At 35.1% G+C, this 25,613-nt stretch overlaps 1 protein-coding gene across 1 annotated transcript in view; it reads right to left on the bottom strand.

Moving 5' to 3' along the window:
* Positions 1-19,862: 19,862 nt before the first annotated feature.
* CHRNA1 (cholinergic receptor nicotinic alpha 1 subunit) overlaps positions 19,863-25,613 on the bottom strand; it is a 24,806-nt gene continuing 19,055 nt past the window's right edge. The window contains exons 7-9 of the mRNA XM_003763981.3: positions 23,274-23,497; positions 20,509-20,748; positions 19,863-20,151 (exon numbers count right to left, since the gene is read on the bottom strand). Of these exons, the coding sequence (XP_003764029.1) occupies positions 20,020-20,151; positions 20,509-20,748; positions 23,274-23,497 (596 nt within the window). The 3' untranslated portion in view covers positions 19,863-20,019. The remainder of the gene's footprint in view (positions 20,152-20,508; positions 20,749-23,273; positions 23,498-25,613) is intronic.

Here is a 25,613-nt window from a genome sequence, read left to right as displayed (position 1 = left end):
AATCACTCCATCTGTGTCTGTCTTAACTTGCCCACCTATAAAATGGGGATGTTATTAACATCTTTTTCACAAGGTTGTTGTGAGTATCAAATAAGGTAACAAATGTCAAACATTTTGCAGATTTTAAAGCTTATTTAAATGTTAGCTGTTATCTGTTGCAGATATAAGATTACTTTGCTATTACATTAATTATGAGTTATTAATAAATAATTAGATAATCATTGTTAGATATTGTTATTAATAAATCAAATAATTAATTAGTTGTTGGTATAATGAATGACATAAAACACTAAGAAAGTAAGCTAGCAAGCAAAAAAAGAACTTTACTATTGGAGAGCATTACTATTGGAAAATACTTGGAAATTGGAATAACAAGACAAGGACTCATCCCAGGGTCCCAGAGTAAGCCTAATGATTTTTATGGGGGAATGGAGAAAGGGCAGTAGGCAATATCAATACCTATAGGTTGGGCTAATGCAAATATTGTGACCTAAATATACTTAAAGAGGACCAGAGGATTTTAGAAAACTTTCTGTAAAGACTTTGTTAAAATAGGATCCATCTGGAAAATATTTTCTGTAGCACCATGTAAGTATTATTAATTCTACAGAATCAGAAAACTATTTTGAAAAACTTTGAGAGAACAGAGTGGAAAAAAAGAATCAGAATATAAGGGAAATCAGAGAAATCCTACCGATTGCCATCCATGTAACCTAGCTCTAATATTCACATAAAACTTTGACATAAATATGAACAGATACTGTCTTTGTTTTGGTATGTAAAGGATAAAATACCAACTAGCAGAGGGAAAAATTGGCTATGGCTCTTGCCAGACAAGAGATCAGACTTGGGCCTGTGATTTCATAGGAAGAAGGAACTATTGGAGAAAAAAATCCTTTATAGAATGTATTAAATGGCTTTTACTCAGGGTTAGAGTACTGGTTGTGTGTTATTGGTGGGAGTTGAGAGGGTAGATGGGAACCTGGATATTTCTCACTTCAAAACTAGCTCTCTATTCACCTTAAAATTAAGGAAAAAAGACTATGCGTTCACTGGATTGATAACACCCCAGTAGCAAATGAATAAAGATAAATTGTTGGTTTAATTTTATGACAATATACTTTTAGATCATTAAATATCTAACCTGTAACTTATTTAGGCTGATAATTCAATTTTTTACCTTTTTCTGCCTTTCCAAGGGCAGGAGTCAGGGAAACCTGAGTTCAAATTAATCTTCAGATGCTTAGTAACATTGGCAAGCTACTTCATTACTGTCTGTCTTGGTTTCCTCAACTGTAAATGAAGCTAATGATAGTATCTACCTCCAAGGATTGTTATGAGATACAATTTGTAAATTTTAAATTAAATTAAATTGTAAGTCATATAGTAAGTGATCAGTCTAACAAGTCATGATGAGATACAACAAGTCACAATTTGGGAACTCATCCAGATTGAATTCACAGGCTCAAATCATCTCAAGGTCAAGGGGCAAATCTTAATTATAATGCTTAGCAAGAGGGCAAAGTTTTAATGAATTCGCAATTAATGTGTATCAGTGAATCAAATAGTGATTCTGTTTATATAAGATAGCCTAGGGAGTTAATGTTTATAACTTATTCTCCAGTTTCTATATAGTAATTGTGGTCCTAAGTATAGGATAGCTCTGTACATGATAACTCAAAGAGTCACTTTGCTCTTCACTGGGGCCCAGTCAGAGACTAGGACATAATATTTTGCTGCAATCGACTTATCCCATCAATAGGTGCTTAATAAGGGCTTATTTTCAGCATGATATACCCTCATCAGAGAAGGGGCTGTGCTCTATAAACAAAGTAGAATTGCATTAGATCAGAAGAAACGTGAAATGTGCAAAGTTAGAGAAATCACCCCAAATGTTCACATGGATTATTTGTGCTTGACTTGCAGCAGACCATTTCAAGCTCATATTCATCTGATCAGCAACAGATGGATACACTGTAACTTGACTCTAACATAGAGATGTCATATTGATCCTCTTTGAGAATGAAGAACAACAATCAACCAATGAACAACCAATCAACCAACCAATCAATTTCCTTCCATCTTACTTTACATCTGAGGCTTATTAGTACCTCTACTAGCCCAAAGAAGGATAAGGATGGAAAAGTAGGATGATTTCCCAGATATATATTATATAAAATCTTTTGTCTGAGTTGTAACCTTCACTTGATACTACTGACCTTTATCCTTCAAAGAGGACCAATAGAAATGAGAACTTGGGACTTCTGGGGGTGGATCCAAGATGGTGGAGATGACAAATGTTTCTCCCTGACCTTCTCTACAACCCTCACACTAATCCAGCCTCTAAATTAGCTCTGGACCTGCAGAATGCACAAATATTGGGAGTGCAACAAATTATCAGCAGAAGATAATTTTGGAGATCACCAGAAAAGGCCTGTTTCAATTGGAAACAAGAGGGAGGCAACCTAACACAAACAGCTGACTACAAACACCAGTGCAGACAGCGCAGAGTCCTGGGTGGTGCTGGCTCCTGGTTCAGACTTCACATGGCAGAGAATCTACGGGGAGGAATCTGCAGCAGTGTTGGCCACTCTGCCCTGGTTGCAAGCCAGTAGAGCAGTGGAGAAGTTATAAAACATCCAACAGAACACAAAAGATAAACAGTGAATCCCAAAATGCCAGAATCTCATGGGACCCGGCCACGCCCACCCAGCACCAGGAGTGAATCAGCATTGACCCAGCACAGATGTGGCTATTTGGAAAACCTCCCCTGCCCTAAAGGCAGACCTTAACTTAAAAAAAAAAAAAAAAAAAAAAGACTAAAAAAGTAAAGAGGACTCTAACAATTGACGGCTTTTATGGTGAAAGAAAAAAACAGATTTCAAACCCTGAAGAGACTAAAGGGAGATTGTCTCCAGATGAAACCCCAAAAGGCAATATAACCTGATTCCCATCAAATAAGGCTCTCCTAGAAGAAATTTTAAATGATCTTAAAAGAGAGCTAAAAGAAAAATGGGGAAAGGAAATTAAAAATTTTCAAGAGGATTTGGAACAGGCAACACAGAAACTATCTGAAGAAAATTCTCTACAAAATCAACTTAGAGAAATGGAAAAAGTATATAGCTCATTACAAGATAGATTTGATAAAATGGGAAAAAAAGCAACTCCCAGAAAAACAGAATTTGTGAAACAGAAAAAAAATAACTCCTTTAAAAAAAACAGAATTTGTGAAATGGAAAAAAATTTCATAGAACAATTCATTTAGAAATTCAATTGGACAAACACAAAAAGAAGTAAAAAAAGTAAATGAAGAAAATAATTCACTAAAATTCAGAATTGAACAAATGGAAATGAATAACTCAATGAGACTACAAGAATTAGTCAAACAAAACCAAAAAAAAAAAAAGAAAAAAAGAAAAAGAAAAAATGTAAAATACCTAATTGGAAAAACAATTGATCTGGAAAATAGATCTAGGAGAGACAATCTAAGGAGTATTGGATTCCCTGAAATACATGAAAAAAAAGAATCTAGACAATATCTTTCAGGAAATCATCAAAGAGAACTGCCTGGATATCATAGAAAGAGAAGGTAAAATAACCATTGAAAGAATTCACCAAACACCTCCTGAAAGAGACCCCAAAATTAAAACCCCAAGAAATATTGGACCAAGAAAAAATATTACAAGCAGCCAGAAAGAAACAATTCAAATACCGAGGGCCACAATAAGGATTACTCAGGACCTAGCAGTTTCCACTTTAAAGGATCGAAGGACCTGGAATTTGATATTCCAAAAGGTGAAGGAACTTGCAATGCAGCCAAGAATAAATTACCCTGCTAAACTGAGCATTTTCTTTCAGGGAAGAAGATGGACATTCAATGAAACTGGTTCAAACCAGTTCCACTTGTGCAATGATGAAGAGAGCCATCTACACTCCGAGAGAGAACTATGGAAAACAGAGTATGAAACACAACATAGCATTCTCACTCTCTCTGTTGTTATTTGCTTGAATTTTGTTTTCTTTTTCAGTTTTTCTTTTTCTTCCTTCTTGATCTGATTTTTCTTGTGCAACAAGATAACTGTATAAATATGTATACATATATTGGATCTAATATGTATTTCAACATATTTAACATGTATTGCACTACCTGTCAGCTAGAGGAGGGAGTGGGAGGGAAGGAGAGAAATGTTTGAAACAAAAGGTTATGCAAGGATTAATGTTGGAAAAATTACTCATGCATATGCTTTGTAAATAAAAAGATTTAATTTTAAAAAAGAGAACCAATGACAACATGAGGGTGAATTGGATTTAAGTGAGATAAAACTGTGCAAAAATGATCATACTCACTCCTCCAATCTTCAGAATCCAAGAACAACAACAACAATAACAATTCATTCTCCCTTAAGTTATGATCTTACATCTTTCCTCCCTTTTCCAATCAAATTTCTAGAAAAAGCTCTCTATATTACTTGTCTCTACTTTTCCACCTTTGATTCACTTCTCCATCCTTTCTGGATTCTGTCACCACTGCTGAAACTGATTTTGGCCAAGGTAATCAGTGATCTCTATTTTTAAATCCAGTGAACTTTTCACAGTCTTCATCCTTCTCTCTTCCCTGGATTCCTGGGGATACTCTATATTGGTTCTTCCTCTACCTCTCCAGGCACTCTCTCCTTAGCCTCCATAACACACTCATCATGTATATCACACTTATCCCAAGACTGTCATAGGCTTTCTGTCTAAACTCTCCCTTTTGATGATCTCCACAGATCTTACGGCTTTAATTCTCATCCCAAAGCAAGTGATTCCCAAATCCAAATTGGGCGTCTCTAACCCAGGCATCTTACATTCAACATTTTCATAGCTGAAATAATTCTACTTCCCCCATACCATTTTAGTTCATTTGTAGGAGTCACCAGGCTACTTCCAGCCAGATTTGTTCAAAGCTTCCCCTCAAGCAATTTACTATCCAACCATACTGGCTTATAGTTTCTAATACAGGGTCCTGTCCTTTCTATCTGAAATACTCTTCTTTCAAGGCTGTGCACATGGTACTTTCTTCAAGAGGTCTTTCCTTATTATCTCTGTGAGTTACCACATAAACCCAAATCAGTCTATATTTATTTTACACATTTTCCATTTATGTCCCCTTTAGAATGTAAACTCCTTGAAGACAATGACTGTTTTTGTATTTATATCTCCAAAAACTAGTGCCTGACACATAATATAAACTTAATCAATGATTTTTGATTAATCATTAATCACAAATCAGTGGAAAAGCAAAATTTTATCCCTAAATATGTCATAGAAAATTTAGACACTAGAGATAGAAAAAAATTCGAGTTCAGATAATTCACAAAGTCAGAAATTGAAGTTTGGTAATAATAACCAGGCTTCCTGGAAGCTATTGTTATAAGCTGAGTGTTTTCAGCACATTGTGTCAGCATAAAAATAAAGGAGTATTAACCAGAATGAGCCAAGAGAACAATAATGATTAAGGAATGGAGAGATTTATGTTGAAAGATGAAATGCACTAAAATATTCATAACTTGGTCAAGTAGCATCCAAGCAAGGGAGGTAAGTATGACTTGTATGCTGATAACTTTCATTTTCAAATCACCTTCATTTCTTTCTTTCTTTCTTTCTTTTTTTTTTTTTAACCAGGTAATCTCAGTTAAGTGACTTGTTCAGGGTCACACAGCTAGCTAGTAAGTGTTAAGTGTGTTTGGTTGATCTGAACTCAGGTCCTCCTGACTCCAGAGCTGGTGCTCTATCCACTAGGCCATTTAGCTGCCCCATATGACCTTCATTTCTGAATGTATCCCTTCCTTTTCCTCTACCTAGAGTTATCTCTTGAAACAAAGAAAAAAAAAGAAAGAGAGAAAAAAAATCAATTTAGCTAAATTAACCAACACATGAATCAAGTTTGACTATATATCCAATGTTCTATAGCTAGATGGCTCAGTGGAGAGAATTTTGGGTCTGATGTAAGAAAAACCTGAATTAAATCTGACCTCAGACCTTATTAGCTGTGTGACCCTGGGTAAATCAGCTAATTTCTGTTTGCCTCAGTTTTCTCATCTGTAAAATGGCAAAAATGAGAGAATACATTTAAGCATTTAGCATGGTGCCTGGAACCATGTAAAAGCTTAATAAAAATATTTATTTCCTCCTTCCCTTTGCCATTTCCTCTTTTCTACCTGTGCCAAATAGGAAAGGAAGGTATCAGAATTTCTTAGCTCTTCTCCTGGAAAAAAGCTTGGTCATAATAATTACATAGCATTCAATTTAGTTTTTCCTCCCCCTTTTGTTTACATTTTTGTAGTCTTTATTTATATGGTTTTCCTGTTTACTTTGTATAGATAATTTCCCATTGAGCCTGTTATATTAGCTGAACCAAAAAACCAAGGGGAAGAAACATCTTCTGTTCTTTTGATAGTTGGATGATAGCAAGTGGAGGGAGGGGACTTAGAAACTTATGACTTTGCCAAGTTATTAATATCAAAGGTAAATAATGGTATAGGGTAAATAAATAATGGTTAGGGTGATGAGATAAAAAACTGGGGTTAATTATATTAATTTACCAAGGATAAGTTTCAAGAAAAACTGAGTCATCAAACCCAAGAATTGGATGGGATTTCAGATATCATCTAAATCTTGTTCCAAAGAATGAATTTCTAATTATGATATTTAGGATTTAATAAATACCTGATAGTGAAGGAGCAGTTAGGAGGGACAAGGAATGGGTCCCCTGAAATTGCAGTGATTAGACCACAGACTACCCCATATGTAAGACACTATGTGACAAAATATTCCTTGATGAAGGTTAAGGGAGCAAACTATTCTCATGGGCCAGAAAACTACTTTTTCACTTGTCAGACTAGGATAACCCTATGATTTATGACTTTGGAGTTATCTTAAAGGCATAGTCTGTAAGCTGTTTGGGCCAGACCTCTTCATCTTCAGTCTCCTCCCTCCCATCTATTGCTCACATAAATTTCTTCCTGCAGCCTTTGCCAAATCCAAATCAATTGAAGTATGTTTGACATAACTGGCGCCAACCTCACTGATTAAATTAGATAATACCATCTTTCATTGTGAAGACTAGCTAAGTCTCTTACAGTAGTGAATACTATCATCAGTGGAGGATTCTGATTGCATCTTCTAGACAATTGCAAGCCCAGAATCCCCCCTGGGGACTACACTTAGCATTATAGACTTTGAAAAGGGAGCCAGGAGAAGAAAGTTAGTTGTTCAGATCCCCAGGGTAGAATGATGGATTGGTAAAGGACATCATCAGAACTGCCTAGTAATATGTACTGTGGAATAAATCTCTTACATGAATTGTCTACTCAGGTCTAAGGGGTGGGATTGGAAAAAAATTATTTGATGTGTAGTTAGAAGGTCCAAATTCTAGTCCTGGTTCTGTCACTGGATTGTTTTATGGTTTCTTGAAAGTCACCTACTTTCTCTGTGTCTCAGTGCAACGATACCTTCACAAATAAATGTGATGCACTTTGTAACATCAAAGAACTGAACACTAAGCAGATCTCAGCCACTGGGGGCGTGGCTGAACAGGCTGTGGAATATAAATGTAGCAGAATAGAACTGGGTAGTAAGAAAGAAAAAATATTAGCAATTCTAAGAAACTTGAAGAAATTTGTATGAATTGATGCCGTGAAATAAGAACTAGAAGAATGAGATTTAGGATAATTTTTAAAAAATACATAAATGAAGAGATAATTACAAGGACAATAGTTTAATAAAAGAAATGTTTAAACAATGCTTTAATGTTTGCAAAATGCTTTATATACAAGTTCTCATCTGAGCCTCATAGAAACCCTAGGAGATAGATGCCATTTCCATTTTACAGATAAAGAAATTGAGGTTCAGAAAAGTTAAATAGTTGAAATAATTGAAAATAAAATGGAGTTGATATTCTCTCTGATAATTATGTTCTCTCAAACCTTTCTAAAACAGAATTATACATCAGAGACAGTACAATTTCAGCTATTTCCTAGGACACCAGAGTACCAAAATTTAAAACACCCAACCCAGACTTATACATCCAAGAACCAAATGTTAAAACACCCTAACTGAGAGTCACTCAGCATTGTAGAGGCTGCTGGTGGTTCAGTGAATGGAACCGCTTCAAATCTGGCCACTATTAGCTCTGTGGTCCTAGACAAATCCCTTAACCTCTATTTGCTTCAAGGTAAAATAGAATAAAATAGTTTACTTTCAAGGATGGTTGTGAGAATCAAATGAGATAATATTTGTAAAAAGCACAGTGCCTGACATGTAGTAAGCACCATATGAATGCTTATTCCCTCCTCTCCTTTCCTCCCCTCAGTATCCTATATTCCACATTGCCCATACCACACTTCCAGAAGCAAGGTTATGTTAATTGACCTGACCCATGGACTTTCAATAAAATGCAATTTCACAACTAAATTCCTTCCCTAATCCCGTTTCCATTTCCTGTCTATCCATATGCCCAACTGTAGAAACTTGATGAGACTTATGGTAGTCAGTTTTTTGGGAGAGTTCTGGATTGTAACAAGAATTCTTCAAGAGAATGGAAGAAGAGAGGGAATAGAGAAGAACATATGACTGGGTTAGTAGTAAAGGTCCCTCTCCCCCTCCTCCTTCCCTAGTGCCATGAAGACCCAAACTCCAAATAGCAAGACTTTGCCCAGCTATGTAGCATTGCTCTTAAACAGAAAACTTAAACTAGAAAATTGAGGGAATAAGGCAAGGCTCCATAATATGGGGCCCTGTGGCAACTCCACTAACCCTGAAGGAATGAGCCCAACATTCATTTGGAGTCAGTTCTGTTCTCAAAATGCCAGTTGGTAAAGAAACATAGGCAAATGAATCATGAATTGCCCAGCACGGGAAGAGACTGAGATGCTTTGAGATTCAGCCCCTAAGAAAACCATCATCAGAAAGGAGTCAGAAAGTGAGCAATAGGGGAAATTAAAGGAAAATAAATCCTGAAATCACCAAAATTTCAGGAGAAAGAAAACTTAAAAGCCTTGAGTATAAGCAGATAAATCATCAGGGAAGACACTAACAATGGAAGGGAATACAGCTGCCAGATCTTGTAAATTAGTTCAGTTACCTCTAAATAATTCATAATACCACACTTTTCACAGTATAGATTCAAATGAGCAATTATAAACAGAATGAATAACTAGATATTGCATTTACTAGGAATGGGGCAAATAGAGGGATACACTGCCAGAAAAAGGAATTTTGGTATTATTAGTTCTTCAGGAGAGAAACCAGAAATGACAAGGATAAAAGGGAGATGAAAGAAGTGCAAAAGGAAGTAAAATGGTGAGACAGAGGACCCTGTGGCTTTTGAAGAGAGCATGGAACCACAATATACTATTCCTGAGTGATTTAAAGGAGACTAAGTGGTGGCAAATCTCACCAAAGAAACAAAAGAGAGAATAAATGATTGGAAACGCAAACACACAGAAGTGAGGGACAGTTTTGAAGAAAAGAAGCAAAAAGCAATGATGTTAAAAGAAAGCATTCTGTCCATACAAGCATAAAGATAAGATGCATAGAAACAACTTAAGGAATACCAAACAAAAGAATATGACAAGTCCAAAAACTGAAAACCACAGTGCAAAAAAAATACAAGAAAAAATTCCTAATCCTTCTTAATTCAGAAAATCAAGTGCTAATTTAAGGAATCTGCAAATTGCCTCTAGAAAAATTCCAGTGCTGCAAACTCTAAGATACATCATGATTAACTTTAACAATTACATTATAAAACAATAAATTCTGCAAGCAATCACAAAAAAGCTTAAATAAAAAGGAAATGAAATTTAAATAATAAAAGATTATTTTTTGTGTTCTAAAAACACAGGAATGAATGGAATAATGTGTTCTCAAGAGTAATTAAGTTCAGGATGCAGTCCATGGTGATCAACTCTTCAAATCTGAGTTTAAATGGAAAAAGCTAAACATTCAATAATAAAGAAGCATTTGAAATATTCTTAGAAAGAAAGCTATATTTGAAATATATTTTTTTTTCTCAGACACCTTAACAAAGGAAATACAGGAGGAGTATATAAATATAGGAACCAAGGACAGCAATAGCAACACCAACAGAGAGACAGCAGAAAGAGATATCTTTCTAAATATATATATATATATATATATATATATATATATATATATATATATATATATATATGAAAATGGGATGAAGGTGAAAGTATGTGAATGTGGTAGTGGAGAGGCAGATCTGTAGCATTATGGAATGATGGTATAGGTGAATCATTGTTTTTGGGGGGACGAAATTACAAAGTAGGAGAGTATATGGAAGGAAGGAGAAGAGAAAGAAGTTAGATGGGAATATATGATTTAGTAGTGAGATAGCAGTAAGAGGAATATTACTCTTTGGTCTTAGGAAAAAGAGTGATTGAAGGGGAATAGGAAAGGTGGTAGGGTGGAAGTTGAAGTTTGGAAGGAGTGGGAAAAGGAAAAGTGCTTGTTTTGGTTGTTCTTTCTAGGAGTAAAACACAATGGAAAAAGATGATTAGGAGCAAGCTCTATAAGTCAATGGCAGAAACTGTTAAAGGGTGAAGATCAGAATGAATACCTCAGAAACTTTGATTCCATGAAGAATACAGAGAATAAAGAGGGGAAAAAGAAGTACAGGGGTCATGAAGCGGAGAATGTGGATCTTTAGTAGACAGTATGAGAGGATGCTTAATGAATAGATTGAGGGAGAGAAATTTTTTTCTGGAAATGGGTACAAAAATGAAATTTAAAAACTAATGAACAAGACAAATTAAAGAGGTGAGGAAGGGGATTCTTTTTGAGAGGAAAAAAAGAATTAAAGTATTAGACAAAATCAGAAAAAAAAGAAGAACTAATATACAAAACCATAAAGGTAAAAGGGTAACAGTGGGAGAAGGGGAACTTAATGGTGAGAAGAAAAGAGTCTATAGGAATAGGGACACCTTAAAAAGTTAAGCTAAAGTATTTGAAGAAACAGGGTATAATGTTTAAAGTGGAAGACAAGTCATTTAACCCTGATTACCTAACAAAAAAAATAGAGTGGAAGAAGGAAAAATCATTATTTTAAAAATTCAACTTTAGAGACAAATGGAGCAAAATACACACTTAAACGTCATAGCTTTAACCATGCATTCATGGTTAAATTAAACAATACAATTCATGGTTAAATTAAACAATACAATAAAATGAAGAAAATGTTTTAAGAAAACAAACCCCCAAAATTTGTTGCTTACAAGAGATACATGTGAAAAGCAGATATACATAGAAAGATGATTAAATTGAAGAAAAAAGCAAATGGAGTATAAGAAGGGAGCTTAACTTCTACATTACTTCATTTTTTCCTATTACTAAATATCCAGAATAGTAGAGTGCCTTGTACAAATGGACATGGATTATTTGATTTGATTTGAATGACTTTTGGCACTAATTGAGCATCTTTGAGCAAGTCATTTCACTTTTTTCTCACTCACTTAACTCACTTATATCCTGGTGGAGTTGGGATAAAGGATCTCCAAAGTTTCTGCAAGGTTTAGGATTCTAGAATTCTATTCTCTGATGATTAATGAAAGGTTGTTTCAACCAAAGCATAGATCCTAAAGATAAATCCACAGAAGAAAGGAAAGGACTATGTCTGTTCGAGATTTTGAAAAAGTTGTCTTCTAAAGTCCTATTCCAATGCCATGTTATGATATGTAGATAATTCAGGTTTCTTGAAGATTCTGTCAGTAAAGTTCAGGCTCTTGCTAAGTCAATAATTACTTGTTAATCACCTACTCTGTGGCAGGAACTATGCTAAGCCAGTGAATATACAAAGAAAGACAAAAGATAGCCCCTACTTTTCAGAAACTCAATCTAATATGGGAGACAACATGAAAACTATGTACAAAAAAGCTACAAGAAGAATAAATAGGGAATAATTAACATAGGGAAGCATTGAGGGAAATGGAGAAGCTATTTGTAGAAAATAGGCTTTTAGCTGAGACTTGAAGGAAATCAGGGAAGCTAGTAGATAGAGAGGAGGAGGGAGACAATGACTTATGGAAGCCAGCCAAAATAAGCCCAAAGTCGGGAAATTGAGGGTTTTGTTTGAGGAACAGTAAAGAGATATATGTTTAGGGAAGGTCTCAGGTGTAAGAAGACTAGAAAGGAAGGAGGGAGCCAATATATTGCATAATGGATTCTCCTCCCAAAGCTTTCACTAATATCACTTCTACCTTTCTAATATCATTGTACATTTATCTCCTTATATAGTTTATATTCAGAACAATTGGATTACTCATTCCCTGAACTCATCCCATCTTTTTCTACTCATGAGTTTTGCTCACACTGCTCTTATCTTTCCTATGTTTAGAATGCATTTTGTTGACTTCTCTATCTTTTTTAACTACAAAAAACTATATTAGATACTACCTCCTTCTTGAAAATTTCCTTGATTTCTTCTTCCTAGTAACTTTCATACTTAGACACTCATACATCTCCTGTGCAATTAGATATAAGCCACTGTTGGTATGATGAATAGAATTCTGGCCCAGAATCAGTTACATACCAGTTATATGATCCTGGGTAAACTGCCTAAATTCCAAATATCTCCCTGCAATTTCCAAAGGCTATAAACTGTAAAAACAATTTTTTTATTTGTATCAGTGAGTACAGCTGGCTTACTTAGAATTTCTTAGACCAAAGGAATCATAAGTCTGGACAAAAACAAAAACAAAACCCAAATGACCCAATCCACCTATAATATAGTTATTTGTTTACATTTATCATCTATACTTCATTAGAAACTTTGTAAAGGTAGGAATATATCCTATTCATCCCTATGATGTCTTCATACCTACAGGGCAATCAATAAATGTTGAATTTGTTATTAATTCAAAATCTCCAAACTTGTCTCTGCTAGGGTTTAGGGAAATGGTGTTTCCCTATTGAGGTTTTTCTCTCTACATCCATACAGGATGGTTATATTTGTTGCCTTCAAATAAGTGTAACACTAATACTGTCAGTATTGCTGAGCCTCTGACCTGGGGGAAGATTGATCCTGCAACATAATTATTCCTTGCTGAAAAGAAGCAAAGAGAGAGTGTAATGAAAAGAAATTGTGTATCATGCATTGCATATGATAGAGCATTTGATGAACATGAGCCTAGAGGGCCAAGTTTTCAGGGAAATTCAATGCACAATTGATGTGATAGCCCTTGTAGAACCATCCACTTATATCCCCTGTGGAGTGAGATTCATGAGCTAATGCATGTATTGAAAGTCTAAGGATAGAAGATTCTCTGTAGAAATTAAAAGAAAAGATACAAAATATTCATCTTGCAACATAACAAAGATCTGGGTTCTAGCTTTGACCCTTCTACTAACTTGTTATTAAACCTTAGACAAGTAACTTGATTATTGAATCACAGAAATGAAAGGGGTCTTGTGATGATCTGAAAATTTCCCATCTGACAGGAAAAGTAAAATTCAGAGAAATGTCTTGCTTAAAGTCAGAGTTTAAGATGTTTTCTTATGTAAAATGAAGAACCAAGGGGAAAGGTTCAATTGAGTTATCTCTGAGAGGTCCCTTTCAGCTCTAACAAGCTCTGATTCTATGAATGATTTAGACCCCCAGTCAGGTCAGAATGCAGAATGAGAGGGGACAAATTGTTCTGAAAGAATCATCAACAATAAGGTTCCTGCCATGTCTCCAGCAAGAAGGACCTCTGAAATCTAATCTCCTTTCATGACAGGATGGAAGGTGATATATCAAAGGATCCTTTCCAGTCCCCAAGATTCTAGAATTAACCTTGCCCTCCTCGGAAGTATAAAGTTCCTCATTACACCCCAGGAAATTGGCAAGGAAGATTCAGCGGACATTCTGCCAGCTCTGAAAAACTGACCACGGAGTCTATATATGACCTCTGCCTGTGGGCTCTGCAGACTAAAAGGCTGTATTAGAAGCAGTTCTTAATTAGTTCAAGTTGCTAAGTGGATAGAGAGATGGGAGTAAAGACAGGAAGATCTGAATGAGTTCAACAAGTCACTCACTTACCCTCTGTTTGCGACAGTTTCCTCAAATATAAAACAGGGATAATTTTAGCATCTATCTTGAAGGGTTGTTGAAATGATCAAATGAAATTTTAAGCACTTAGCACATAGTATAAATGCTCTGATTTTTGTTTACATTATTTAATTATTAAAAAAGAATTATTAATAATATACAAATATTTATATATCAAATAATACTAAATATATTAAATATATAATATATAAATATATAAATTATTTAAAAGAATCTTAAAATTGTTGATCCAAATAGAGGACCAGTTTTAATGTCCCTTTATGATTCAAATCTGTTTGGGGGAAAAAAATTCATTCAGTTCACAGAGTTTCTTTGTTAGAACATGAGCTAGATGTTGCCAAGAGGCAAATTTCAGCCTGATAAAAGGAAAAACTTCCTAACAATTAGAGCAGCCTTCAAAGACAATGAGCATATATATATATCTCATTACTGGAGATCTTCAAGCCAAATCTAGATAACCACTTGGTAGGGATACAGAGAAGAGGATTTCCTGTTCATTGTTATTATGATAATTTAAGAAGTGTCTTCCAATTTTGAGAATATGTGGAACAGTTTAAATTGAGAACTGCAGTAATCAGTTGTTAACACATGAGGGAGCTCCAGTCTAATGTATATTATGAATGGTTTGTTAATCCTGTTTCTCTAGCTTTCAAAAAATGCCTTCCTGTGAATTCTCTCAGCCCCACAAATGGTTACCCTTAACTCTTACAGAAGTCCTCAATTGTTCCCAAACAAACTTTATATTCAGAGGTAGCTCTTCAGTTCTAATTGTTAAAAATTTCTTTCTTATATCAAGCAAAGAAATTTGCTCAGTTGGTACTAGTTTTGTCTTTTGGAGACAAGCACAAGTTCAATGTGTCTACATTTCTTCAAACATTTGAAGAAAGAATTAGAGACCCCTCTAAATTTTTGCTCTGGTGGTCAGTGGGGGACAAAGGAGGAGAAAGGAGAGAGGAAGTAAGTCATATGGGGATTTCCCATTTTAACTGATTCTGGCTAACTTATTAAACTCACTTGTTTTTGCTTGCTAAAATAAAATTTTTGAAGTTCTCAAATTCTTTTACACCCTTTAAAATTTTGTCCTTTGTTCTTGGACTTAGCTATGAATTTTTTCCCTTAGAATTTCAAGAAAAGATCATTATAATCATTTAAATCAAGAGTAAATAAAAATCATATTTCAGTGAGCTTTTTAAAAAAATCTTATTTAATTTGTAATACTATGGTGCCCTACTAAAAGTGAGTTTTGACAACATACAAATTGGAGGAATTTTTTAAATATAGGAAGAAAAATTCAATTTATTTCAAGTCAAAACTTTACTAAGAATCTACTATATGCAGTTAGGTGGCATGTAGCTAGAGTACCGAACACAGAACTAGGAGGCCCTGAGTTCAAATGTAGTCTCAGACACTTCTAGCTGTGACTTTGGACAAGTCATTTAATTCTTTTTGCCTTACTTCCTCATCTGTAGAAATGAATTGGAAATTGAGTAGATGCCCATCTGTTGGAGAATGGCTGAATAAGTTATGTGGTATATGAATGTTATGGAATGTTATTGTTCTATTAATAGGATGATTTCAGAAGGTCCTGGAGAGGCTTCATGAACTTACTGAGTGAAATGAGTAGAACCAAGAAAGCATTGTACATGTCAACAATAAGATTATGTGATGATCAATTCTGATGGATTTGACTCTTTTCTGCAATGAAGTGATTCAGGCCAATTCCAATGGACTTGTGATGGAGAGAGCCATCTGCACCCAGAGAGGGGAATGTGGATCAACACATAGTATTTTCATCTTTTTGTTGTTTGCTTGCTTTTTGTTTTTCTGTGTCATTTTTTCCTGTTTTGATATGATTTTTCTTGTGTAGAATGATGATTGTGGAAGTATATGTGGAGCAATTGCACATGTTTTTCATGTATTGGCTTGCTTGCTATCTGGGGGAGGGAATGGTGAAAAGGGAAGGAGATAAAATTTGAGCACAGGCTTAAGAAAGTTTTTACTTTCTTTGCATTTGTTAATGAAAATTGAAAAAATGTTATTTTTAAAAATGAGTTGGAGAAGGAAATGGTAAACCATTCCAGTATCTTTACCAAGAAAACCCCAAATGGGGTCACAATGAGTCCCACATGATTGAAACAACTGAACAATAACAACATATTATGTGTAGAATGGGAAGAGGGGAAGGATAGGCACAAGTATATGACATAGACTATATTCTCAAAAAGTGTAAAGACTAACTTGGGGAAACAAGTCTTAAAGGCTGCAAGGCAGCATAGCAGATAGAGGGATGTCCTTGGAGTTAGCATCTCTTGAGTTTGAGTTTTGCTCTAGACCCTCACTAGCAATGGACAAATCACAACCTCCTCTCAGCTTCAGTCAGTTTCCTTATCTATAAAATGAGGAATAATAATAGCTTCACCTCACAGGGTTGTTGTGAAGATTTAATGAGATAACAATTGCAATGAGTTTTGTAAAACCTTAAAGTTCTAAAAGCTAAGTGTTGTTATCAACATGAAACAATTAGAGAACTATGCAAAAGAGAATATAATTAAGCCACAGGATATGCTATGAGATTACTGCTTTAGGTAAAGATTAAAGCAGCAACTTTTAAGGTCTGTCTTCCTCCAGTTCCATGTAAAGTTATGAAGGGGAAAGCATAATATGAACCAAAATTGTTAGGGAAGTCTTCTTGGGAGCAGTAGGATTTCAGTTGGACCTTGAAGGATGAACAAGATCATAGCATCTTACATTTATAACTAGAAGTCATTTAGTCCTTTAATTTTTTTTTTGAATAACAACAATAATAATAAAATGAAAGCATTAGGAATAATTTGGATTTAGGATCATAGAGGCAGAGTTGGTAGAGACTTTAGGCTCTTAGTCCCTGAGAGTCTAATAGATTTTCTCTAAGGAATCTGAGGGTAAGTGAGATTGAGACACTTATTAAAGATCACATAGAAAGTTTAGGGCAAAGACAGGATTAAAAATTTATCTGTGCATCTCTTATGGAATTAAGAAAACTGATAAATAAACATTTTGAGGATTTAAATTCAGGTTGAAGTTTTTGGCCATGAATTGGTTAATTCAAATGCAAATTTGCTTAATGCAAAAATATACAGCCCCCTCTAATTTATAGGGCCACACAGTCTTTAACACTCCTTCCCCCCATGGAATTCCTGGCTAGATGGGAGGTGCTATTAAATGTTCCCACTGAAATGCTTTCACTTAGCCTGGGTTTTTCCTAGACTGGTAATAAAATTTGATGTCTGTACTTAATTCAATATTGGTGCTGAAAGGTGAGTGAAGTCCTTGAAATGTCAGAGAGTCAGAACTTAATGGCAGCAAGGCCTGCACTCCCACTGAATGAAAATTTGAAGTTCTGGGATATTGCAACAGTATTTGAGCTGCTGTCCTGCCTCCAGTCTTTCTGCCCTCCAATCTACTCCATATAATGCTTGCTCTCAGATTAATCTTCTTTACACACTTCTTTCACCATCTCACTTCTTAACTTCCAAATCTTCATTAGTTTATTGAAACTTATCCAAAGTCATCTGGCTAATGTTCTTCATCACTGGCCCTCATCCTACCTCCCTAATAGTAAGGAAGGAGAATCACTATTAGCCCTTCAATTAGGCTTTGAATCTTTGAACTCTTGATGCCAACTTTGTGACCATAGATTTAAATTTTTTTTATCTGTAAAATGGGGATAATACCTGTCCTACCTATCTTCTTGGGTCAGATGAAACAAAATATGTTAAAATGTTTTGTAAACCTTAAAGTATTTCTAAAATAGCATTTTTACAGCACTTTAAGTTTGATAACTATTTTAAATTTTATACTATCTGGTCCTCAAACAACCCTGTGAGATCCTATTATATATTCATTAAATTGATTAGGAAATAAAGGTTGACAGAAGTAAAATGATTTGCTCAGGGTCACATAGCTATTAAGTATCTGAAATAGGATTTGAACCAGGTCTGCCTGACAAATAACTCTAACTCTCTATCCATTGCATCACCTAGCTGCTTGGCAAATGTTGTTAATGTCTCCATCATATACTCTCCTTTCTCTCTACTTCTCATGACAATTTTATTTTGTCCTCCATTCTTTTGCTCATCTTCTTTCCTCCCCCTAAATTCTATTTATCTTTTCTATTTACTTTGTAAGCATTTTTGTATTTTCTTATTGAGTATTGGCGGTTTAATCATTAGTATAGCTGCATTTGAAGCAGTTGACCCAGGTTTCCTTCTGGATTCAAATTTTCAAAAATAGACAAAAAAAAATTATATTTGGAGACAAAGAATGTTTTCAGTTGTGTCTAACTCTTACTGACCCCCCCTATTTAGAGTTTCTTGGGAATAATACTGGAGTGGATTTGCCATTTCCTTCTCCAGCTCATTTGACAGAGGAAGAAACTGAGGCAAACAGGATTAAGTGACTTGGCAAGGCTCATACAGCTAATAAGTATCTAAGGCTGGACTTGAACTCAGGAAGATGAATAGTCCTAACTCTGGAGTAGTCACTCTATATAATATGGTGCCCCTAGCTTCCCTTTGGAGACAAAGGATTAAGTTCCTTACTCACCCTACCTTACCAAGAGAAAGGAAAGAATTTCTGTTAGTCCTGGAATTAGGCTTTGAATCCTTGAACCTTTGATCCCAATTTTGTGACCATATATGTAAGCTATTTTTTCATCTGTAAAATGGGGATAATATCTCTCCTACCCACCTTCCAGAATAGTCAATGTATGTTAAAGTGCTTATAAAATAACACTTTTACATGTGTAATCTTGAATGAATAATTTAATCACTCTAAGGCTCATGTAATCTTGAATGAATAATTTAATCACTCTAAGGCTCAGCATCCTCATCTATAAAATGAAAGCATTCTTCTTGATAACTTTTGAGGACCTTTTTAGCTCCAAATCTGATGATTTGGATAAATCCCCACCACTCTCACCCCAATACAACGAATGGTCCTTGAAGTCAAAGATTTCCTTTTTGCCTTTATATTTCCAGCATCTAGTATAGTACTTGGATATGTTATTTTTGCCTGTCTAGACCTGTGATTTCAATGGTGTAAGGAGTTCCTAATAAGAAAACTTCTCTATCAATGTAGATAAGGATTAGTTCTGTAATTTAGAGTCTTAAGACTTTGGGACATTTAGTCAAGTGATTTGGCCAAAGTCATAAAATCAGAATGTGTCAGAAATGGGATTTGAACCCAAATTTTGCTGATGCTAGGGTTAGATCTTTACTAATTTTGCTATACTGCCTCACTTGGTTCTTAATAGACATTTTAATTCATGCTTGAATTCACTTCTCTAAGACAATGTGGTGTATTGTGGCATAGCAGGAGAGTTTGGGAAATTTAGAATAAGAGGAACAATTAGATTTCTTCTTGATTTTGGTGCAAATCTGCAAGAGTGGGAAAGATGAAAAAACTAAAGGTTTAAAAATTGCAGATTTAATTAGATTTGCTCTTCCATAACTATTCTTGAACCCTCCCAGGGAAATTTTTCTTCATAGGCTTCTATCAAAAATTCACTTGCATAAATAAAATGTTTTGTATAAATGTTTACACACAAAATTTGATTTATACAATTAAGAACACAGACAGAAAATAGGGGATTGACTTTTCGTTTAATGTCATAAGTAAAGTCCACTCCTATCACCCAACTTTGGATGTGTATGTGTTAAACTCTAAATGACCATCTTTGGGAGGGAACTTCAGCATGCCAAGTGGAACTGTAAACTTTTGAGATCTTGATACATTTATTGAAAAAATTTCACTCTCCTGTTTGGGTACAATGGGAGCTAGGTAAAGACAAATGAGAGTGTATGAAATTAGTTCATTTCTTCTCTTCTTCCATCTCCTCCTGCCTCTCTGCTGGAGGAGATCTACTTTCATATTCATCCTTGCTGATTTAACTCAATGAGACGGCCAGCAAATACAGCCAGGGTTCCAATAATACACACTAGCATGAAGACAACAAGCAGAATATGATCCATGACCATTGCCACAAACTTCCATTCCTCAGCAGCCTACAATGGAGGAAGAAGAAAATGTCTTTAGAATAGAATGTCTTTAAAAGAATTATCAGTCTTCTTTTGATCAATGGTTTAGCAGTCTTGCTATCATTTAATGATTCTGCAGAGCTCTTTTTTTTTTGGTTTGTTTGGAGATTCTAAAGCACTCAACAATTATTGACTGACAACAATCATTATTACTTGTTTACAAATGGATGATTTTTAATAGCTGACTTTTTGATCTAACACAATATGAAAATCTGATGAAAATTTTCCTTGATTCCATTCCTGAAAGCTAAGCCCACCAAATCTATTCTATCCATCTAAAAGCATAATTAAATCATTTTAAAACTCTCAAACTTTAGTGCTTACATTATTGGATTCTTGCTCTGATTTCATGGTTTCGGCAATATATTTGACTCCCTCGATGGCACTCTTCACATCAGGATGTTTGATGAGTGGAGAATGAAAGGTCATGGTTTGGGGTCCTGGTTTTCCAGAAATCTCAGAAATGTCAATGTCTTCTGTAAAAATCTTCTTTTCTTGTTTTTCTCTGGATGGTCGTTTCATTGTCGAAAAGAACATGACATTTGGGATTGTGTGAATGAAAACCTAAAACGGGAAAAATATTCTACTTTAAAAGATTGTATCAGAAATGACCCCTCTGAAATGACTCCTGGGATGAACAGAATGTCACAGCTAACAATGGTGTTCTGTAATATAATACATTTGCCACTGGGGGGAACCTGTTCTGCACAGTGGCCTGCTATCTCAGACTTCCACTGGATTTCTCCCGTTTCTTTTTATTGAGGAAAAAGTGCTATATGGATCCTCAGAGGGTTTTTTTTTAAGACTCTGGTACTCCAACTCCAACAAAATCCCTTTGTATGCCATAAAAAGAGACATCATTCATCATTACTGTGTGGTTTTGTTCAGAAAACCCTGGGATGCTTAGCATTTTAGCACTATCTCTATTTCTTTCATTTAAAAGATTCTGATTTAGATTTTCCTCCTCTTATATAGCATGAATGTTTCTAAGACAAGGAAAGTGAAGTAAATCCCACCTCCAGTCTGTTGCTATGTAAGCTAATGACCCCACAAAAGAGGCTGTGCAGGATAAGCATCAGTGATGCAGACACTTCCCACAAACTCCACACAAGATGAAACATTACCTGGATGTGATATGAATGTATAGGTCTGTACAGGAAGCTGTTTCTATTTCCTGAGCCTGTAGGATCTTTTGGGACTGAATGGAATGTTAAGGATCGAAGTAGAAACTGTGAAATCTTGGAGAAATCACTGGTCTACTCTTCAGCTCCAGCCTGTGGCGAGACCCGAGGGTATTCTAAAAACCTTCAATGCCCTCCCCAGTATCCTGAAGCAGACTGCTGGGACTTGGATTTATTCAGGCTATTTCCTGGTTCCTTTAACTTTCTCCCCAAGGTATTTTTTGGTACATTCTACTCACTCCTTTCTCTGTTCTTTCTCTTATTTCCGTTTTAAAACAAGCAGCTAGGTTTGGTACCAGAAGAACTTTGATCTCTTTGAAGAAGAGGTGTCATATGGCCCCAACAGACATTGTAGGAGAATCAAATGAAGTAATGTATATAAAACTCTTTGCACACCTTAGGGCACTGAATAAATGTCAGCTTTTATTATTGTTGTTATTACCAAAATATAATACACATGAACTTAAAGAAGCATTGTGCAATAGTGGCTACGGAGAAGTGGGTTCAGGTTTCTCCTCTGGTGTAATCTTGCTTGAGCAGATTGTGTAATGTGCTGGGCAAACGTCTTGGCAAATTGCAGAATACATTCCAATCAATATAGTATAAGTTTTTCCTTATTGGAAGTTTCCTGCACAGTGAAATCACAGGTCTGGTCCAATATGTATGGACGGGGGATCTGTAATGATCAGTTTGGGAAACTTTTGAGTGAGGAAATCTTTCCCAATGTGGGCAGCTCCCTTTTGGTTCTTCATATTCTGGAAGAGTTACTTAGAGGTCTGAGAAGTTAAGCAATTTGTTTATGATCATAGAACTAGTATGTGGTAAGGAAGGGACTTGTACCTATATCTCTTAATTTCAAATCTGATTCTCTAGACCAGAGGTTTCAAACAAGCTGCCCACAGCAGCATTACAGCCCACAGCACTTCACCTTATAGACCAGATTTAAAAAATTGAAAATACTTAATAAAAAATATGATAAAAGATTGATAATGTTAGCATGTGATTTTCTAAACCAATATGTACCTCAAAGGGATGGTTTAATGGCCCCAGTTTCTATTTGAATTAATACAATTAGTCCATTGACTACTTTATGATTCCTCCTTAGTACTGTAAATAACATCGTATGTCAATGACAATAATAGCTGATACTCATATAGTGCCTTAAGGTTGTCAAAGTGCTTTGTATAGATGATTTCATTTGACTCTTCTACATTTGTTAAATTTACATGACATGGGAAGTGGAAGAGGTACAGGGGGAAATCTAGACAATGCAGAAATAAAAGATGTCTAGAAAATCTATATAAAATTTTTATATGTGAAAATGATCCATTGCTTCCAAACTTCCTGTACACATAATTCACATCTTTGACTATCTTCTATTATGAAATCTCCATTATGGAATCATTATCTGAAGGCCCCTGTCTTCTTGTCCTATCCTGATTCCTGCAAAATTCTGCCCTGTCTTGTCATAGAAAAATTCCATCCAGTTCCAGCCTCAACATCTCTGTTCGTTTACTTCTCTGCTGGTGGTCCCTCCAGTAGAAATGCATTGGTTTCCACAAAGAAGATGAAGGTAAAAAATTATTTCAGAAATCGTATAACCTGTGAATAGGAGGGGAAGGAATGCTTAATCTTCCTTCATAATCAGAAAAATACAACTGAGGTTGTATCTGGGATGGAATTTTCAATTCATGTTTTCTATCCCTCTGAGATCTATATTACATGTTTTATTCATGATGAAAAAGAAGTGAAAAAGGGCTCCTACAAAGATATGCTGAGAAAGAATTTTTGGCTCTTCAGTAAGAATTCTATCAGTTTCAATGTATTATGATGGACTTACAGATGTCCATCATGAATGAACATCTTTTGAATGTGCAACACAAGATGTTTGGAAATCACCCCACTCACCTTCCTCACCCATTCAGGCATGATGTGAGTACTTGGAGAGCGGTGGTGAGTGTTGATGACTATCACTGTGATGATGATTGACGCAATGACAAAGACCATGGTGAACAACATGTATTTGCCTATTAAGGGCACTGCGCTGGAGGTGGAGGGAATCAGCTCCACAATAACCAAGAGGAACACAGTCAAAGAAAGTAAGACGGAAATACTCAAGGTCATCTTTTCCCCTGAAAGAAAAAATTAAAAAGAGATAAATTGATGTTTTGGGATTTTTCTGCTGTTTTTGCTTAACTGTTTTTATTCCCCCCCCCACTAAATAATATTTTATTTTTTAAATTACATATAAAGATAATTTTTAACATTCATTTTTGTAAGATTTTGAGCTACAATTTTTTTCCTTCTCTCCCCTACCCCCTCCATGCCAAGACAGCAAGAAATCTGATAGATTATATATGTACAATCAAACATATTTCTATATTAGTATGTTGTCATAGAAGAATCACAAAAAAGAAAACCATGAGAAAGAAAAAAAAACAAAACACATAAAAAATGAAAATATTAGTTTGATTTGCTTTGTCTTCATATTTTTCTCTGTATATGGATGGCATTTTCTATCACAAATAAAGGAGAGATATTGACTCAGAAGGTTAAGTTATAAACCTCAGAAAGAGTTGATTCAGGGTGGGATTTCATAAATGCTCTGATGATTATAACATGTAATTGAAAAACTTGATTTGTCTTTCTTTAATTTTCCCTATAGCATTGATTTCATGAATCTGTTGGATCTAGGTCAATTCACCAAATTATTAGCTTTGGTCATGTAATTTTAGATGAGTTAACCTGTTCTTTTTTAAAAAGAAAATAATTTATGGAATAGAACAAGCATTTCTGTAACATAGTATAATAAAAAAGATGATTGTATCTGCTCATTTTGACTAATGGGTACAATTAATGGTATACAATGAAGTTCTAGGTCTTTAAGGAAATTTTTGCAAAAATTATCTTTAACCTAGTAGCCTCTAAATATTCTTGTTTGTAGAACTTTCCTCCAGTTATCAATATGACACTGTTAAGTTTGCTAGGATGCTAACTTCACCTACGAAAACAATTTTATGCTCTGTAAAGAGGGGTGGGGAGAGTGCAAATTAAGGGAATAAATGTAGCACAAATCCAGTATTAGACCTTTTAAACTGAATAGTCAAATTGATTCTATTTTTTCCATTCCACATATGGATAGTAAGAACAGATCTAAGGGGTTGGCATCAGAAACTGGACATTTGGAATAAATCTGGACACATGGAAAGGAACTGTGACATTTATTATGACCCTGGGCAAATTATTTAGCTTCTATGAGCCTCTATTTCCTCATTTGTAAAAGAGAGATTTTATATATATATATATATATATATATATATATATATATATATATATATATATATATCCCTCCCGCCATGAGGGACAGACAGCCTATGAAGGCAGAGGAAGTGGAGTATCATGTCTGGGGAATAGCTAGTAGCTCCAACAATGTGGTTGAAATATAGAGAATGTGAAAGAGAAGCACAGGAAATAAATCTAGAAAGGAAGGGGGCAGCTAGATTGTGGAGAGCTTTAAATATCAAGCTGAGGGATTTGAATTTTAGTTCTAGAAGAAATAGGGAGGTACTTTAGATTTGTGAACATATTAGTGGCAAAATCAGATTTGTGTCTTCGGAATATTAATTTAGCAGCTAGTCTCCATATACTGGATTGAAAAAGAAGGAGGTCAAGGAGGAAGCTACAGCGATCCAGGTAAGAGAGGATAAAGTCTTGAACTAGGACTGAATTTAAGGATGAGGAAGAGAAAAAAATCAAGGATGATTCTGAGATTAGGAATATGAGTTTCTGTACTTTAACATATTTAACATGTATTGGTCAACGTGCCATCTGGGGGAGAGGGTGAGTGGTAGGAGGGGAAAAATTGGAACAAAAGATTTTGCAGTTGTAAATGCTGAAAAATTACTCATGCATATATCTTGTAAATAAAAAAAAATTATTAAAAAAGAGGAATATGAGTGACTGAAAAGATGATGGCCACTCTCGACAAAATAGGAAACAGAAATGGGAAAGTTTGGAGAGAAGTAGGTTTAGAGGGGAAAGAAAATAAGTTTAATTGTGAGTATGCTGACTGAGTTTGAGATGCTATCCTGTAGTTAGTGGTTAATAAGACATTAGGAGGAGGATACATGTCACCTCTCAGTGTCATAGGTTCATATGATCATAAAATCTAGGGCTAACAGGGCTATCAGAGGTCATCCAGTTCAACTTTGTTATTTTACAGTTGAGGAAACTTAGGAGCAGCGAAAT

Source organism: Sarcophilus harrisii, chromosome 3, assembly GCF_902635505.1.
Source record: "Sarcophilus harrisii chromosome 3, mSarHar1.11, whole genome shotgun sequence".
Taxonomy (NCBI): Eukaryota; Metazoa; Chordata; class Mammalia; order Dasyuromorphia; family Dasyuridae; genus Sarcophilus; species Sarcophilus harrisii.
The sequence above is the reverse complement of the archived record's forward strand: the minus strand, read 5'-3'. Positions and strand labels throughout refer to the sequence as shown.